Source organism: Carassius auratus, unplaced genomic scaffold (assembly GCF_003368295.1).
Source record: "Carassius auratus strain Wakin unplaced genomic scaffold, ASM336829v1 scaf_tig00216849, whole genome shotgun sequence".
NCBI classification, from domain to species: Eukaryota; Metazoa; Chordata; class Actinopteri; order Cypriniformes; family Cyprinidae; genus Carassius; species Carassius auratus.
In genome coordinates this window covers 428,419-446,805 of record NW_020528766.1, presented here as the reverse complement: position 1 = coordinate 446,805, position 18,387 = coordinate 428,419, and the positions used below count along the sequence as shown (strand labels likewise).

At 36.5% G+C, this 18,387-nt stretch overlaps 1 protein-coding gene and 1 long non-coding RNA gene across 2 annotated transcripts in view; one reads left to right on the top strand and one right to left on the bottom strand.

Moving 5' to 3' along the window:
* The window catches only part of LOC113099045 (uncharacterized), a 33,013-nt gene that overhangs the window by 1,185 nt on the left and 13,441 nt on the right, over window positions 1-18,387 (top strand). The gene's annotated exons all lie outside the window — the stretch shown is intronic.
* The window catches only part of tcerg1l (transcription elongation regulator 1 like), a 79,019-nt gene continuing 76,365 nt past the window's right edge, over window positions 15,734-18,387 (bottom strand). Inside the window, exon 14 of the mRNA XM_026264094.1 lies at window positions 15,734-16,655. Coding sequence (XP_026119879.1) covers window positions 16,499-16,655 — 157 coding nt within the window. The 3' untranslated portion in view covers window positions 15,734-16,498. The remainder of the gene's footprint in view (window positions 16,656-18,387) is intronic.

The following is an 18,387-nucleotide window of genomic DNA, read 5'->3' as shown; positions in this document are numbered from 1 at the left end:
CATTCTCTGAAGCAGTCTAGCTGAAAAAGGCTTAATTATTTTCTGCACCATTCTGTCCAGAACCTTGCAGCCTGCATCTATCCAGCAGTCATATTTTCATCTATCTCCTAGTTTTTCATAAGCTTGTTCATCTGTGTTAAAAAACAGCCTCGTACAATTACCTGTTTAGAAATGTATAAAGATCCTCAGATTCACAGTCATATTTAATAGCAGAATTTTCTTTAGCATCTTGTGAAATCAAAGAGAGAACAGTAAATGGAAGTTGACATATTCTGCCATATTCATTTTCATTCATTTTTTTTTCTTGCGTAGTTATCAGTTGAAAGTAATTTCTCACTTAGTTACTAATTTTGGCCTTAAAGTCAAGCTTTAGAAATGATTAATAATAATTTAAATCATTTCTAGCACTACTGAATAGCTTTCATTCTGTCTATAATGAAAAGCTTTTTATCATCTGTTGATAACTGCTTTGTGTGAATATATGTGTCGGCATTTGGCGGTGAGCTTCCAAAAGCTCTACGATAAATGTAACTGCATTTTTCCTCTTCTGACTGACAACATTTTTCTTCACGTCAAACACTATGCAACACATTTTTACCCTCTTGTTGCTGCACTGGTAATTATTATTGAATCTCTCTGCCACAAAGGAAATGCATTCTGCTTTATGCCTGTGACATGAATTGCTACAACATGGCAATTTTGCTGAGATGAAAAACATACCACTAGTTTCTTAAACTATCAATCTTGGGATGTCACATCCAACCTGAGATTAATGTAGCTCTGTTTAGTCCTCTAAACTTGGTCAGTGAGGTGAATGAAGTCAGAATGATTACTTGCCTATGAGACGTGAACTCTATATGCTTTGAATGCTGTCAGTTTGCATTTTAAAACATTTTCAATAGCCAGTATTTCACCCAATGTATGGAAATGAGATCCATGAAGATATCCACAAAAAACAAGGGCACAAAGTTCATTTTCAGATGAATGGCTTTTTAAATGCTGAGTTAGTGCTTTCAGAACTATACAGTGTTAAATACTCTCTTCTGCAGTGTCAGTCATTTAGTCAGCGACACAAACATGCGTACTAGTGCTCATTATGCACTTAACTGACTATTTTCTAATGCTTTTTCACTGCAATAAATCTGACTCACTGCTTTCGCTAATGTTGCATTGAAAAGAAAGAGGTGCAGACACAGACACTAAAAATAAACTTAATTATGCAATGATAAAATAGTTGTTTTGCATATTGAATGAGCAGTCAATAATCTCATGGGACTGCACGATCTGTTTATTTTACTGCTTGTTATTTTGTAGCCCATTTAAATTCCCACAGTTGCAAATAAACTTCTAGCGTTTTAACATTAAAAAAGACAAATCTTTATCACGTCTGCATTTAAAGACGGAGGACTTCAGGTGTCATGTTGCTTTAGAAGAGCGACCACTTACAAGTAGCTGTATATGTTGAAGCACCTGAATTTAGATGCAATAATTGTGTGACAGCTGATTGACTCCCAGGTGTCTCATTCAATATTCACAATCCCAGCACCTTGCCATGATCAAAGAGCTCTAAATGAAACCTGTAGCAATCAGATATATGCTTTTCCAATTTGCTCAGTTTATCTTCGAGGTGGAACTCACACAAGTCAATGTAGGACATGTCATGGTTGAAATGAATATTTGATAGAGCGTCACAGAGCAAACTTTCATGCAAATCCAATATGCTTGTGAAGTCTGAACTGAACCTGTTTGCATAAGGAAATACGTCTGCAAGCACTGTAGAAATGAGCTTGACTTACAGTACCAGTGTTACAGTGTACATTATTACTCTGTGTGTTTGGGGTCAAAAAGCTTGGAGTATTTATTTATTCTTTTCAGCAAGGCATAATTTATCAAAAGTGTGTAAAACATTTATAATGCTGCAAAAGAGTTCTATTTCAAACAAAATGTTATTTTGAAGTTTCTACTCATCCAAAATCAAATCAAAATGTTTTTTTTTTTTGTTTTTTTAATTGGTGTATTTCACAATTTTACAGTTTTCACTGTATTTTGATCAAATAAAAACTGAGCACGTGGTGAGCATCAGAAACTTTTTTCAAAAACATTAAAAATTACACAAACAATACAGTATATTATTTCTACTCTCATTGTTATGTAGACGATACATGAAAAAATATATTCAAAAATAAAGAATAAAATAAATTATTTTCACTGTAGTGGTCTCAGACTTTATATACTAATTTAAGTCTGTGCTAAAATAAAGGCTTTTCTGGAACAGAGATATGTTGCATTTTCTAGTAAATATTGCTAATAAATATTTAAATAAATGAAGCACACTCTTTGTTTTAGTTCTTAATGAGCCCCTTGAGAAAGCAGCGTATGGTCAGCCTCGTCCTTGTGCGAATCACCTGTAAATGATAGATTAAAGCAGCGTATGGAATAAACATTTTACACGCATTCCCTATAGACAGAAGATTACTTTTCCTCTCCGCCTGAAAAAGTGCCAAGATTTGATTAATTAGTCATCGAAAGTGGCACATCTTCTGCTAGAGAGAGCAAAACCCCAGCCAAATGAGGCACTGACAAATGGGAGAGGTGACACGAAGCTCTAATTGGGGATTTGGTGAATATTTCAAGAGTCAGGGAGCCATTTGCCACCCTGCCAGATTGGCCATTACAGACCACAGCTAAGATATTCAGAGAAGCCAGAGACCTTTTTACCTCACACGGGTATGCAGAAGGGAAGAGTGAGGATAACATGTTTAAAAGCAACAACGAACCCTTGTTCTTCTGTTAGATTACCAGACAACATGCGGTCGGGCGGCTTATGTGAGTGTAACCTTTGTTTAACCCCACTCATTTCTCAAAACTCAGTATGTGATTTGCTGATGTCTCCACACAAATCGCTGCAGACAAATATTTCAGTGCCTTGCGGGGGAAATAACAGTACAATTTTCGCTACAGAAAGCACACGTGGAATTTCAGATGAGAAATTAGTTTAGTCATATGAATCATAAACCGCACACAAAACAATTTGTCAAAAGAGCTGCTGTCTGATATGAAAGTGTAGGTCTGAAATTCTTAGAATTTCTCTAGCGTTCACTTGAGGCATTTAAAATGTGCATTCGATTAAGAAACGATCAGTTTTGGCATGGAATTCCTTCCACTTGAATCAGAGAGATTTATTTATTATTATTATTTTTTTTTTTCAGATTGACTCAAGTGGCCTGTTGTTTTTATTAGATGATTATGGATGGTTCTGACTCTTAATTCTGATTGGCTGAGCCACATTTACAAGTTATTGGGAAATGCTGATTATGTGGCCCTGCATCATATTTGCTAAATAAATTCCAATATTTGCTGCTTACTCATTTTGAGGAGCTAATTCCAAAATATTGTCTCTTTTGCCCTAGCATGTCACTGTGATGTGCATTTCATATATTTTTTGCTTTTGACACCCATTTTTAAGGTGAAGTCATCTTGTTTTATCCCTTAACAACTCTCAGATGACTTTCACGTGAATGAAGTTTGGTATAAATTGGTATTTAGTTATTAAAGTTATTTACAGCATAAACCGTTTTCAAGATGATAAAATCTCTGTTTTTGGTCTCATGTCTTTAGATCCCACTATATATAATTTTGCAATATTGTCTTGTTCTGGCCAACACATATGTAACAGTGCAGTTGTGAAGCTCCAGTTAGTGGTATAGTGCTTGCCGGGATTCTTTCTCACTCAATTTCCAGTGATTTTCCAGCTGTCTAACAGCTTCCTGACTGTCCATTTGTCGGCAAAGAGGGGCTGCTGTCCATTGATCCATTGTGTATCTCTTTGTCCATGGTATGTCATTTATGTATCTTGGGCGATTGCTGCTTGGAAATGTTTTTTGGTGAATTGGGATGTTTTATGGACCATTACAGACTGTAGATAGACTTCGCAGACAGTAGACAGCAATGTAGTGGTTGATTCGCCCATTGGACTGGAATCAGGTCCATTAAGTTGAGCAGCAATAGAAAAACAAATGGTTACATGAATGTTTTTGTCAGCTTACATATTATGTGTGCTTTTCTGAGAGAATGACACAGTGCATTCACTTGAGCTTCAACCAGCACACACACACTGGGCCAGTACATAAATGATTATATAAGTACTCTGCATGAAAAATAATGCTTCTAGACTGAAGGGTTCAATTAATGTGCCAAACTTCACATTGCACCATCCATATCTATGGTCTACCAAAGACTCCCACTGGGTCTCCAAGGCAGAAGAAAGTGAAAAGTCATTCAGAACAACTGGGGGCATGCAACTTCAGTGTTTAGCCTCAAATGACAGAAAATGTATTAAACAGGAGAAGGGTACTTGATCAAGAGCACATGTGCTGACTACTGCCCCATGAAGTGGACTATTGTCTCATTTGGATTATTTCTTGAACTGTTAAAATTAGATTGAACAGTGTTTCATTAGCGGCTGTGTTTCACCATTAAACTAAAAAATGGTCTGGGACAGATTGTCTTGCTTGCTCTGCATATGCAAATAGTTGGATGATGAATTGGCATCTGGCAAGAGCTGCACACAGACACGAAACAGCAAAAGCTCAGTCTGCTAAATGACCAATGCACTGTCAGCTAGAATAATACCAGCAGTCAGCCCCACAAAGCCTCTTCATTTTAAGGGACATTAAGTCTTAGGTTTTTAATTTATCTCCGTATAATGAGGCACGTGAAGGCTGGGGGTTTGGATTCGTTAGACTGTTGTAAATATTCAGATATATAAGAATGCAACAAAATAATCATCGGTGGAAACGATTCACATTCTAAGTGTTCACTGAATTAGAATGGTTAGATACTGTCTAGTTAAACCCGCTGGCAAAACTGAGTGAAATACATTTAGTAATGCACAGCATGAATGCATAAGAAAATCATTAATGAATGAGGTATGAGCTGCCTCTTTCCATGCCAGTTATATATTTGTGGCATCCTAAAATCAAAGTAAAAAAATGTTAGTTTCCTAAATGTTCTGGGGAGGATAGATTATAGTTATACAAATAGAACCTATAAATATAAACATTAGAGAAAATTCTCTATAACATTTTTTTTGGTTATTACAAAAACCTCCATGCAACACTCCGGAAATGATAGTGTACGGTCAAAATACATCGATAAAATAAATAAGAAAAGCTTAAATAAATAAATGTATAATAATAATAATAATTGTAAAATAATTGTAGATTCCCTATAGGTTATGACAAAAAGTGGCATTCAGGAAAGTTTAATGATTTTGGTTTAGTGGCAAAAAAATAAATAAAAAATAATAGTAATAGTAAAAGGATAAGTCATTAAAATAAAATGTACTAATATATATATATATATATATATATATATATATATATATATATATATATATATATATATATATATATATATATATATATATATAAACATTCTGTTTGGATCTTTACAGTATGTATCACCATCCACTTACCCTGGAAAACAGCATATTTGAAATCTGCAGATAGCGTTTGTATTTTGTGATTCATGGAAGAGAAAAAATGAGAGTTGGAATGATTTGGGAGTAAATGAGGACAAATTCCTCATACTGGTGATGTCAGCCACTGTGAAACCATGATTATCTGTTAAAACCTGGTCATTTTTTTTCCCACTGTTATCATTAAAGCACCCTGCCTATTTTAAAGATACAATTATAAGGTTATAATCAGATTTATTGGATGAGATGTGTCATCTATAGAAACCTACTGACATCACAGTGCTTGCTGTTCATTCAATACCATCTGTATTCTCTCTGATATTGATTACTGGATGTCCACTAATTAGCACTGAGCAAACTGAAATTAGCCCTAACAGAGTCTGCTCTATCAAACCGCAGCTTGTTAAAGATTTATCAGAATTTGGAAACACAGAACGGGCGATTTGGATTGTTTGATGTGATGTTAAAATTTTTAAAGTGCAGGATGAAGAAGCATAATTGTCATCTTTAATTTACAGTTTACAAACAAATCTGATTTGATTTGAATATCTGAGCTGTAAAACTGTCTGCATGTAATATAAGGACTGTCAATTGGGGCTGTCCATCGATTAAAATGTTTAATCTAATTAATCACATATTTTTTGTGATTAATCGCGATTTATCGCACACTTCATGAAATTAAGCCTAGACCATTAATTTTGTTTCAAATGTTTATTTTGCCATCATTTGCTATATCTAGCAAAGTAAACCAAAAGATTAAAGGGTGATTCTCATAAATCTGTATTTTCTGCTATTTTTTTTTTTTCAAGATTAATTTCAATGTCTTTCCAAAAAAAGGGCTCTTAGAATCTCCAAAAGGACACCAAAGAACCAAATGATGCAAGGAACCCATATAAGCACAAAAAAGAAGAAGAAAAAAAAAACCCCTTCAGAATTAAATATATCTACAGTGTAACACCAAGATTTTTTTTTTAACATTTTTGAGAAGTCAAGTTGTGATACCGAACAGTACAACAAGGAGATGCACAAAAAAATAAAAAATAAACCAACCGATGTCTTACTGCATATATCTACTGGATATATCTACTAGAGTACACAGATCCATTCAGAAATGACAATTTGACAAATCAAAACACTACCGTGAATGTGTGGAAACAACGTGAATATATGGAAATGTCTGTGCTGTGCATAAGTACAATGTATGATCAGTGCGTCAAGAGCACAAATATACATGCATTAATATAATGGACTCACAAGTGCTTACTGAACTGTATGACTCCTGTACGCTACCGCAATCATCTTTACTTTGCAGTCTTCATCAATCTTTGGATACAGTATATATATATATATATATATATATATATATATATATATATATATATATATATATATATATACATATATATATATATATATATATATACATATATATATATATATATATATACATATATATATATATATATATATACATATATATATATATATATATATATATATATATATATATATATATATATATATATATATATGTATATATATATATATATATACACTGTATCCAAAGTCTTTTTGGCATGACAGAGCATCTGGAGAGAGCAGAGCTGTATTTGCATGTTAGAATTCATGGTTTCATGGAGACATAGGGCTAAAGTGGAGCTTTTTGTGACAGGGATCGGTGTAAATGCTAGCTACATCAGACATCAGATGCTTCATAAAAATGGCCACAGGTGCAGATGCATTTGCTCACAATCAATCAAAACATTGAAATCTGCAGATTTTAGAAGCTTTGCATATATCACTTCATGTGGTTGTTTTTATGTTTATTTTATGGTTTTGTGTCTCTGTCAATTTCAATATTTTGTATATATATATATATATATACAGATAATGATGCCTGATATAGTTCAGAGTTGAAATCCATGAATAATTAAACTGAAAAAGGCCAAAAATGCCGTGACCTTACCATGCTGGTGCGGATGACTTCAGTTCTCCACATGCAGTGCAAGATACATAAAAACATATTGGGTATTATAACACAACAGCACAAAATATGTTGAAATAAAAAACCCCTTGGCAGAAAGAGGACATCAGATAGCACTGAGGGACACGTTGTCTTCCTTCTCTTTAAGTTGTGTGGATTTTTATAACAAGGGAACTTGCACACCAAAACTTCAAAGAGTTTGTTTAGTGGAAGGAGCGTCACCAGGGGTCCACAGCCTAAACACGTCTGCTGGCCAAAGCAGGACGATTCTCCCACAGCCACTAACAAGCAAGCGATACTGCACTCTCATGAATGTTGCATGGGAAATAGTTTTGGGATCACCACATGTGGACAGTAACAACTTGGTACAATTTTTATAACAGTGAATTTCTCACTATAATTTCTTCACAGTCTTATGATTCAAAGATGTGTATTTTTAGTCCTTGAAAGCATAATTATTGCTCAAAAATATTGCATCACCACTCTTTTCATCAGTACTTACTAATGAGCAAAGGTGAATAATACATCACATGTAACAGACATAAAAGGAAAGGTTCACGACTCACCCTCTGGCCATCCAAGGTGTAGATGAGTTTGTTGTTTAGCATGACATCACTTGCTCACCAGTGGATCCTCTGCAGTGAATGGGTGCCATCAAAATGGAACAAAATACACTGGTATATTTCTTTAGAATATGTTTGGAGTGTTTTCAATTGATCTGTGCATTGTTCTCTTCTGATTCAAGTGAGACTGAAGAATTTTGACTGGAGAAAGCAACATTATGGATAGAGGACTTGTTTGAAGTTTAAAATGTATGAATGATGGATTTGTTTACTATAAACATACAGCTTTTCTCTTTATAAGACATTAATTGATGGACTGGAGATATGTTGATTAGCTGTAGATTAGTATGATGTTTTTTCAGCTGTTTGGACTCTCATTCTGACGGCACCCATGCACTATACAGAGGATCCATAGGTGAGCACATGATAATGTTACATTTCTCCAAATCTGTTCAGATGAAGAAAAATCATCTTGGATGGCAATTTAGGCACATTTTTGTTTTTAGGAGAACTATTCCTTCTATGATATGTCAGAAATGCTTGTTGAAGAGGAAGTGTGCTGTTGTCTTTCTAAGCAACTGGATTTACTTTAAAACAGATGAGACTCTGTTCGCATCATTTACATTTTAATGTAAAAGTGGCAAATTGAAAAATGATGTCTGCATTTCCAGAAATCCTGTCATCAGTTAGTTTACAGTAGATCAGAATCAGAATCAGAATCAGAATCAGAATGAGCTTTATTGCCAGGTATGTACACATACGAGGAATTTGTTTTCGTGACAGAAGCTCCGCAGTACAACAGAATGACAGCGACAGAACATAAAACACATAATAAAAGAATAAAAAATACAAATAAGTAGAGAGTGAATAACAATATACAAATGACAATTGTAGGCAGGTATATTACAAAGTGAAGTTATGTATGTACATATATATTGTGTGCAAAATTTAAGTGTATACTAAGTATGTGTGTTAGATAAATAAAGTGTGTGTGTATATAAATATAAAGTGTAGTGTGTTCGCCATTATTGTCAGCTGTTCATAAGATGGATTGCCTGAGGGAAGAAACTGGTCCTGTGTCTGGTCGTTCTAGTGCTCAGTGCTCTGTAGCGTCGACCAGATGGCAACAGTTCAAAGAGGGAGTGTGCTGGATGTGAGGGGTCCAGAGTGATTTTGACAGCCCTTTTTCTCACTCTGGATAAGTACAGTTCTTGAATAGATGGGAGGGTTGAACCGATGATTCGCTCAGCAGTCCGGACTACCTTCTGTAGTCTTCTGAGGTCAGATTTAGAAGCTGAGCTGAACCAGACAGTTACTGAAGTGCAGAGGATGGATTCAATGATGGTGGAGTAGAACTGTTTCAGCAGCTCCTGTGGCAGGTTAAACTTCCTCAGCTGGCGGAGAAAGTACAACCTCTGCTGGGCCTTTTTCACAATGGAGTCAATGTGAATGTCCCACTTCAGGTCCTGAGAGATAGAGGTGCCCAGGAACCTGAATGACTCCACTGCAGTCACAGGGCTGTTCATGATGGTGAGTGGGGGGAGTGCAGGGGGGTCTCTCCTGAAGTCCACGATCATCTCCACTGTTTTGAGCATGTTAAGCTCCAGGTTGTTGAGACTGCACCAGACAGCCAGCTCTTTTACCTCCTGTCTGTAAGCAGACTCGTCACCGTCCTGAATGAGGCCGATGAGTGTGGTGTCATCTGCAAACTTCAGGAGCTTGACAGAGGGGTCCTTAGACGTGCAATCATTAGTGTACAGGGAGAAGAGCAGTGGGGAGAGAACGCAGCCCTGGGGAGCTCCGGTGCTGATTGTACGGGTGCTGGATGTGTATTTTCCCAGCCTCACTAGCTGCTGCCTGTCTGTCAGGAAGCTGTTGATCCACTGACAGACGGAGGTGGGCACGGAGAGCTGATTTAGTTTGGGCAGGAGGAGGTTTGGGATGATCGTGTTGAAGGCCGAGCTGAAGTCCACAAACAGGATCCTCACATAAGTCCCCGGTCTGTCTAGGTGTTGCAGAACATAATGCAGTCCAATGTTTACTGCATCGTCCACAGACCTGTTTGCTCTGTAGGCAAACTGAAGAGGATCCAGCAAGGGCCCAGTGATGTCCTTCAGGTGGCCCAGCACCAGTTTTTCAAATGACTTCATGACTACAGACGTTAGAGCCACAGGCCTGTAGTCATTTAGTCCTGTAATTTTGGGTTTCTTAGGGATGGGGATGATGGTGGAACGTTTGAGGCATGAAGGGACTTCGCACAGCTCCAGCGATCTGTTGAAGATCTGTGTGAAGATGGGGGCCAGCTGGTCAGCACAGGATTTCAGACAGGCTGGTGTAACACAATCTGGGCCTGGTGCATTTTTCCTTTTCTGCTTCCGGAAGACCTGGCGCACCGCATCCTCGCTGATCTGAATTGCAGGTGTGGGGGAGAGGGGGGATGCAGGAGGTGAGAATGGTGAGAGTGCTTGATTGGAGAGGTGTTCAGGATGGGTTGCAGGAGCTGTTAATGGTGTGAACGGTAGTTTGGAGAGGCATTCAGGGCTGGTTGCAGGAGTTGTGAAGGGTGTGAATGGTTGTTGGGGGAGGCGTTCAGGGCAGGTGATGGGTGTTCTTTCAAACCTGCAGTAAAACTCGTTCAGATCGTCTGCCAGTCGTTGATTCTCTACAGTGCTGGGGGGTGGTGTCTTGTAATTGGTGATCTTCTTTAGACTTTTCCACACTGATGCGGAGTCGTTGGAAGTGAACTGAGTCCTTATTTTTTCAGAATAATTCCTCTTTGCCACTTTGATCTCCTTTTCCAATGTGTATTTAGCCTGTTTATACAAGACATTGTCCCCCTTCACGTAAGCATCTTCTTTGGCCTGACGGAGCTGTCTGAGTTTTGCAGTGAACCACGGTTTGTCATTATTGTAAATTAGTTGAGTCTTTGTAGGAATACACATATCCTCACAGAAACTGATATATGATGTTACGGTCTCTGTGAGTTCATCCAGATCGGTGGCAGCAGCTTCAAAAACACTCCAATCAGTGAGGTCAAAACAAGATTGTAAATCCTGCTCTGCTTCATTAGTCCATCTTTTTACAGTCCTTGATACAGGTTTAGCTGATAGATGTCTGATTTACACATCTTGATCAATATTGATTGTGATGCATTACCACAAAAGTGCTGCACCTGTGCTCGCTCAAACCAACAAACTCTCTTTTGAACCTCTTCTTTGGTCCTTTCCTCCTTTTCTGTATGGGTTTGATTCAAAAGTGCTCATTTTCCTCTGTTTTCAAGAGAGATATGCTTGCGTCAGCACTCCAGACGGGTCACAGATGATGCCGTGTCTAATCTATCTCCTATGTATTTCCTCCACTGAGCCACCCATTTGATTTATTCTAAAGCAGGATTGTTTGGTTTGTGTTTGACCTCAAATGATGTTTATACAAAGTAGGGAACATAACATTGATTTTTATTTATATTTCAGTTAGTAAGTCATTGTTTAGATTTTTAGACCATTTCCCACCCCCTTTCTCACCTGTAGAATTAAATAGGCTATTATTAGCTGCTGCTATACTCTCTTTGCATGTTAAACGAGATATTTGCAGGCATCATGTTTGCTGTTTGTTGCAATATGCAATAGTTTTATAATTCCCCATCCTACATTGAAAGCCTCTTTGTAAAGATTTCATTATATAGTTTAACCATTGATGTCTATTGACTGGGTGAGCCATTTTTACGGCTTAATTTCAAACAGTGTTTTTCACTGCAGGAGAAAGTTTCGAGTTTTGAAAGTTACACTATTTCTTCTTGGTACAATGAACTCTTGTGACTTGAAAAGATCAAGGGAACTTTGATTCTTCTTGATAAAACTTAGTAAAAGCTGTTTAATGATTTTTGTCTTGAGCATTTAATGACTTCAAAAGGCCATAATCTCTTGAAACTTACAGTATGTTTCTCCCACTTTCAGACCCTGTTTGCTACTTTTGTAAGACTTAGATTTACAAATGGCCTCTGTTCCTATTGGCTATCCTCTTTGCATACCAAATAGGTGTTGATCTGTGAATGTTAAAGTGCTCAAGGTTGTAATATAATGATGCTTTCAGAAAAAAATAAATAATAATAATTCAGATTTTGCAGCTGTTTCCATCAATGGTGTTTTAAATGTTAGTAAATCAAACACTTTTAGTTCAAGAGCAAAGGAAATTATTTTTTGCATGATGTCCTCATTAGGATTAGATAATACATTTGTTACTGAATATCAAGTGTATATAAAATGTTAAGTTAAATAAAGTGCAAGAATCGGCTTCCGTGTATAAATTCTCTCTGATTCTAAAAAAGACTAGCAAATTACTGATACTTGTCATTTTGACTGACACTTATGCCATTTCTAAGGAAGCCTGTTTCTTTTCAGTTGAACCATTTGTTCCAGTTGTCAACTCACAGATCCACCACAATGGTTCTTACTTTTCCTGGGACACGCATATTCATGTGGTAAACCTCTACATCAATGCCCTTCCAGTCTGGTTGGGTACTGTATAGTGATCTCTCACCCTAAACGTTCCCTCCATGATCCTGCACCAGAGTCATCCACCGTTTCATTAATGGATGGGAGTAGACGCATGCTTGGAGTGAAGCCAGAGAGCATGGATGTCCCATGGAGCCATAATGGAGTTTACTCCCCCATAAAACAGTTTGCCAGCACACTGTCTGCTGTCCCTGTGCTTATTTATAGCTGTGTTTCATTGAGGTGACACTGATGGAGAAGGGCTGTTGACTTTTCCTCACCAGTGAGTCAGTTCAATCAGCCTGTGTGAGGCGCAGAGGGAATGTGGCTCTGCTGACGGCGTGAACACACTCCGGCCCCGTCACCCAGTAAACTAGCACTGGACCTCAATGCCACTAGCCAAATTCTCCATCATTCCCCATGTCTGCATGGCTGCAAGAGAGAAATACATTTGTTTGGTGGCAGTTTATCCAAGTACGATTTTCTCTTAAGGTCGACGAATTTTGAATTGACACGATATGCGAGGAAATATTTTTTTTCACTGTGAATGTAGATGGTTGATGATATTTTAATGGGAATAACAGTTTCTTGGTGACATTTTTGACATTCCGTGTGAAACTTACCCAATTTAAGTGCTTTTCGGGGTTATCAAGAGAAAATGACTAATAACGCGTGTGTTATGTTTCAGTAGTTGTTGTGGTACTTTTTAATTTGCTATTTTATTATATGACGTCAATAAACAGGATATAAAAGATGACTGGACAAGGTTGTATGTATTTTTCATTCTTCACTGTCAGTTTCCTTGAAAATGGAGTGTTGTTTCTTTCTTCAAACTTTGATTTAAGCGTAAACAAAGTGTAAGTCACTGCAGTTTTCTTTCAGGTTATTAATGAGCCTATATTAACAGTTAACCCCAATATTTAATTACCATCACTTTTTACTCACCATCACTTTGTAACTGTATAATGTTATTTAATCTTTGGAACACATAAGAAGTGGTTTCATAAGAATTGTCAAAAGTTTTATTTTTTTACCATGACTTTGATGCTGACAAAGAGCACCATAAAAGTAGTCCATAGAAATCCAAGTTCATTTAAGTCTTCTGAAGTCATACAGTTTTGAATGAATTTTCATTTAAAGGTAAAATATCCCCAAAACTGTTTTTTAACGTGTCCTCTCTAATTCACTGTTAAATGTCATGACTTGTACCCTGCTGGCTGCTGGTTCCCATTTTTGTGGATCTGGACAGCTGCGGATGTCATTGGCCTCTTGATTTCCTTAACCACATCTATTGAAGAAAGAATGAACAATGACTAAATATATGAAGATTTCTCTCCAGCATCTCTAGTGCATGACTGTGAAAAGGGTTTAAATGGCTAAAAAATGCAAGTTTATTTTCAGCCTTAGTATCATGTTCGTTAAATATTCAGCCTTTTTTGTCTTGCCGTCTCTGGTTTTAAAATAATAAGGGTGCTGCTGATGACACACAGCCTTTGTTGTTGGTTATTTGAGTTTTGTGTTTGCAAGCAATACAGCTGAAAACAGGCCATAATGTTAAACCTAAGTGCTACTCAGAAGACGCCTAATGTTCTTTCCAAAAAAAAAAAAAAACAGTATAAAGATAGCAATCCAAACAAGAAATGTCACTCAGAGTGTATATACAAAACAGTAATCATGTTTTAAATTTGATGCCTGAGAAATCGTTTTTGTTAATGTGACAAATGTGTGCACTGCAACAACTATTTATCCACATTTAATTAGTCACATCAAATTCAAATTTTGACTGAAACATCTAGAAACACATGAAACTGAATATTATGCATGCATTTCTTCGAAGTGTCAAAGTTAATAAAGGAAGCATTAATGTTTTCTGTGGCCTGGAACATTGTGTGACCATTTGCATGTTTATTACAAGTATAATAAAACATTTGCTTATTTGAAAACCACTTTTTATTTAATCTTCCACAATACAACTTTTATTTGAATAGCAACAAAAAAATATTATAAATAAACTGTTTGCAGATTGAAAGCTCTTAACTGAGGTATTACAGTAACAATGACAAAAATAATATAAAAATTAAATAAAATGTAACTGTAATAAATATAATATGATAACATATGTACTTGTTACATGGTAACAAAAACAAGGATCAACAACAGAGATGAAGGCCTGGGTTCAGAGAGAGTTTCTGTGCTGAAACCACTTCACATTTGAAGTATCTTGGATGTTTTGAACATTATTGTTATCTCTCTTGCTAAAATAAGTGATTTGTTGAAACTGAGAAAGATTTGCAGTGTTCTTCAAATGCATCTTCTAAATATTGAAACTTGCAATTGTATGCAATAGAAGCCCATTTCCTTCACTGAATAAAACACATACATACATACAATAATAATAATTAATTGAATTACTATCATTTTTTTGTCTCAAAATTTGGGACAATTATTTGGACTTTATTCAGAAATGCAAGCTATAGTCTAAGAATTGCGAGATGTAAACTGAGAATTATTATCTCTTTTTTTTTTTTTCTTGCAGGTCCCAGTTTGCATTTTCTGCAGTTTACATCAGCTTCTTTTGTTATGTTTTTCCACCTGCCATGAAATATATATATGACCTCTTATCTCACAGTTCCTATTTCTTTCTTGCAATTACAAGTTAACACCTTGCAATCTTTACTTTTTTCCCCCTCAGAACTGTTAAGTTTATACATTGCAGTTTTGACCTTTTTTATATCTCACAGTTGATCTTGAATTTAGAATTCTAACTTGAATTTAGTATTTAGAAGATAAAAAACTAATAGATAAAAGGTCACATCTTTCGCGGGTAAAATCATTTGTAATGGTTTTCTATTTAAGATCAGTGCAGTGAAATAACTGGAACCTTTTGGGGAAATCTGTATATTGTTGAACCCTGTTTTGAGCTCGATTTGTGGTGTGTATAAAAGCTGACAAAAAAAAAAAAGTAAAATTGCATTTCAACCATACAAATACAAAATAAAAGAATGTATTTATTCATACTTATAAATAGCTACATGAATTGAATGTATCCAAACAAGTCTAAACAGTCCTTTCCATAAAATTTCTAATTTTCTGTAAACCGAATCCACTTGCTCTGTTTTAAAGACATAGTTCACCCAAAAATTAAAATATGCTGAAAATGTATTCTCCATCAGGCCATCCAAGATGTAGATGAGTTTCATCAAAACAGATTAGGAGAAAATGAGCATTATGTGATGTTTTTTATCAGCTGTTTGAACTCTCATTCTGACGGCACCCATTCACTACAGATGACCCTATAGTTTGGATGTTTGGTTGAAGAAACTTGGATGGCCTCAGGGTTAGTACATTTTCAGCAAATGTTCATTTTGGGTGAAGTATTACAACATTTCATATAACTGTACATGAATCCTCAGTAAAAAGTATCACTTAAATTTTTACGATATCATGACAAATGTAATTACAACAAACCGTTAAACAGCATTTGAAAAATTCTATGGATACACAACACCACTTACTGATTCTCACCGATGCTGTGGAGAATCTGTGTCACACTCTGACAAAATGATTTCACTTCAACGGTCACTTTTAGCACAGCGCCAGGCAAGTCAACACTTATGTACAATTAATATAAAAATCATTTTCCACCTGTGTGCACAGGTCAATGGCTTTAGATACTTCCAGTGAGTCAAACTCTGTATTCGTGTTCAGAGTTGTGATTTCAGAACCTTGTAATACTCCGGAGATTAAGAGCTTCAATATGAAACACATTCAGATATACAGAGTTCATTTCCAAACTGCTGCTTATACTCAGCTGGTTCTGCCTTTGTTCGGTTTGTTGGAAAGTCAAGTCATTGAAAAGCAAACTGCCCTGAGGTTTGGTAAGAAACATGGGCAGATGGTATCTCGGTATACACTGTGATAAACAGTCACAGGAACTCAGTTCACAGTACTGTAAAGAGTTCACAGCCCTGTCTGCAAACACTCATCTCATCTTCCTCAGACGAATTCTGTTCTCCTTGTCCCGCTTCTTTAACACATTGATGAACTGGGTGAAAAACAGCTCCTGGTCTTTCCTCTTCAGAACCTGTTTGAATCGCGGATCTTTTCCACACTTTTCTGAAAATTCTTTGAACGTCGACCTACTCAAAAGAGAAAATCAGAATGAGATCCTTGACAGTCATCAGATGTTTTACATCATCAGTGTAATGGTCCACTATTGTTCAGCTGTAAGAGGTCTGATTATTATTATTATTATTTTTTTTTTATTGCTAGACTTTGAAACCTGCCCAGAGCAATAAAGCAGCAAAGCACAATAAAGCAGCCGAGCACAATTTCACAAAGAAACATCCCTAATTTTGATGCATTTGTTATCTACTGAAATCTTAACTGAAATATTTTTTGGGGGGTTGCAAACTGGTTGCAAGGATACTGCTATGATTTATCTAGGGTGTTCTAAATACATAGATATGGTGTTCTGGCTGTTTATAAGGGTTAAGAGTTACACAAGTTTAATATTAGCATTAGGGGTTTTCAAAAACCTTACTAGAAAAATCCCACTCAAGTTTTGTTTCCTTGTGAGAACTTGCAATGAGAGCATGCTGATGTAAATGAGGACAGTTTGTAAGAGATATGTCCGTGCGCCTTGCTCACATGCTGGAAACTGGTTCAAGTTCTGCTAAGGGGTGCATTTTCCAAAAGCAACTATAGCCACAAGTTCCATCGTTATCCACAGAGTTCAATGGACCTTCCAATCATAGTTATCTAACGGTGCTTTTGGAAAACACACTTAGAGCGAGCGGGTGGGTTACATTGGTGCCGTGACCCGGATATAGGGGGATATATTCACAAGCAAAGAAATAGCAAGACTAGTAATATCATCATCACTCCTGAAAAGTCCACCTCCCCTCTCCCTCTCACTGCACTCCTGCACTATTGGTAGCAGTTTGGGGGAGTTTGAAGTGATACCACTGCGAGGTCGAAGGTCGAAGAGGTCGAGGTCGAAGAGCTGCGAAGTGTTCTTTCTTCTTTTTTATCCACTTAGAAAATCACCATGTTTTATTTTGTGCCACCATACTTACTTGTGAATCTACACATGTAACCGTCTTTAATTAAATAGGAGTTTGGTGGCTTCTAAATTGATCCCTGTTTAGATCCTAAGGATTGAATGGTGCTAAGCTATCCACGCTAGCATAGTGGTGCTACACTACAGCGATTAAGTGCATGCACTGAGTTGGTTGAGGGAAGAACTTAGTGAAATATGGAAAAATCGATGGCGTTTTACTTTAATGCAAACATATGCATCTATATCATATTTCCATCTACTCAGTATTCAGTGATTTAAGATGATCACTTCTTAAAAATATGTTGTTTTGCTTCAAGGACAGGATTTGTGAATGTGTTAATAACAGTGCACCAATTCATGTCTCTTAGTTACAATTTCACAATAAATTAATCATGTAAAGAACAGAAACTAATTAAATAAGTTCTCTGTTCATCCTGCAAAGAGGAAACGTGATACTTAGTGTCAATTCCTGTGGTGTGTTTGAATTTACTTCTGTGTGAGACCTTTAACAAGAAACAAGGTTATCATCAAATACCAGTGATGGGAATAACGGCGTTATAAATAACGGCGTTACTAACGGCATTACTTTTTCCAGTAACGAGTAATCTAATTGATTACTCTTCTCATCTTAATAACGCCGTTACCGTTACTGCCAAAAAATGCGGCGCGTTACTATAACTGATGATGAAGCTGTTTTTTTTTTTTCATCAGACCAACTAGATCTCTGAGCGAGAGGCAAATACTTTTTTTTACTGTTCTTCCTTGGTTAGTGGGCAGAGCACGAGACAAGCGCATAAATGCTGACGATT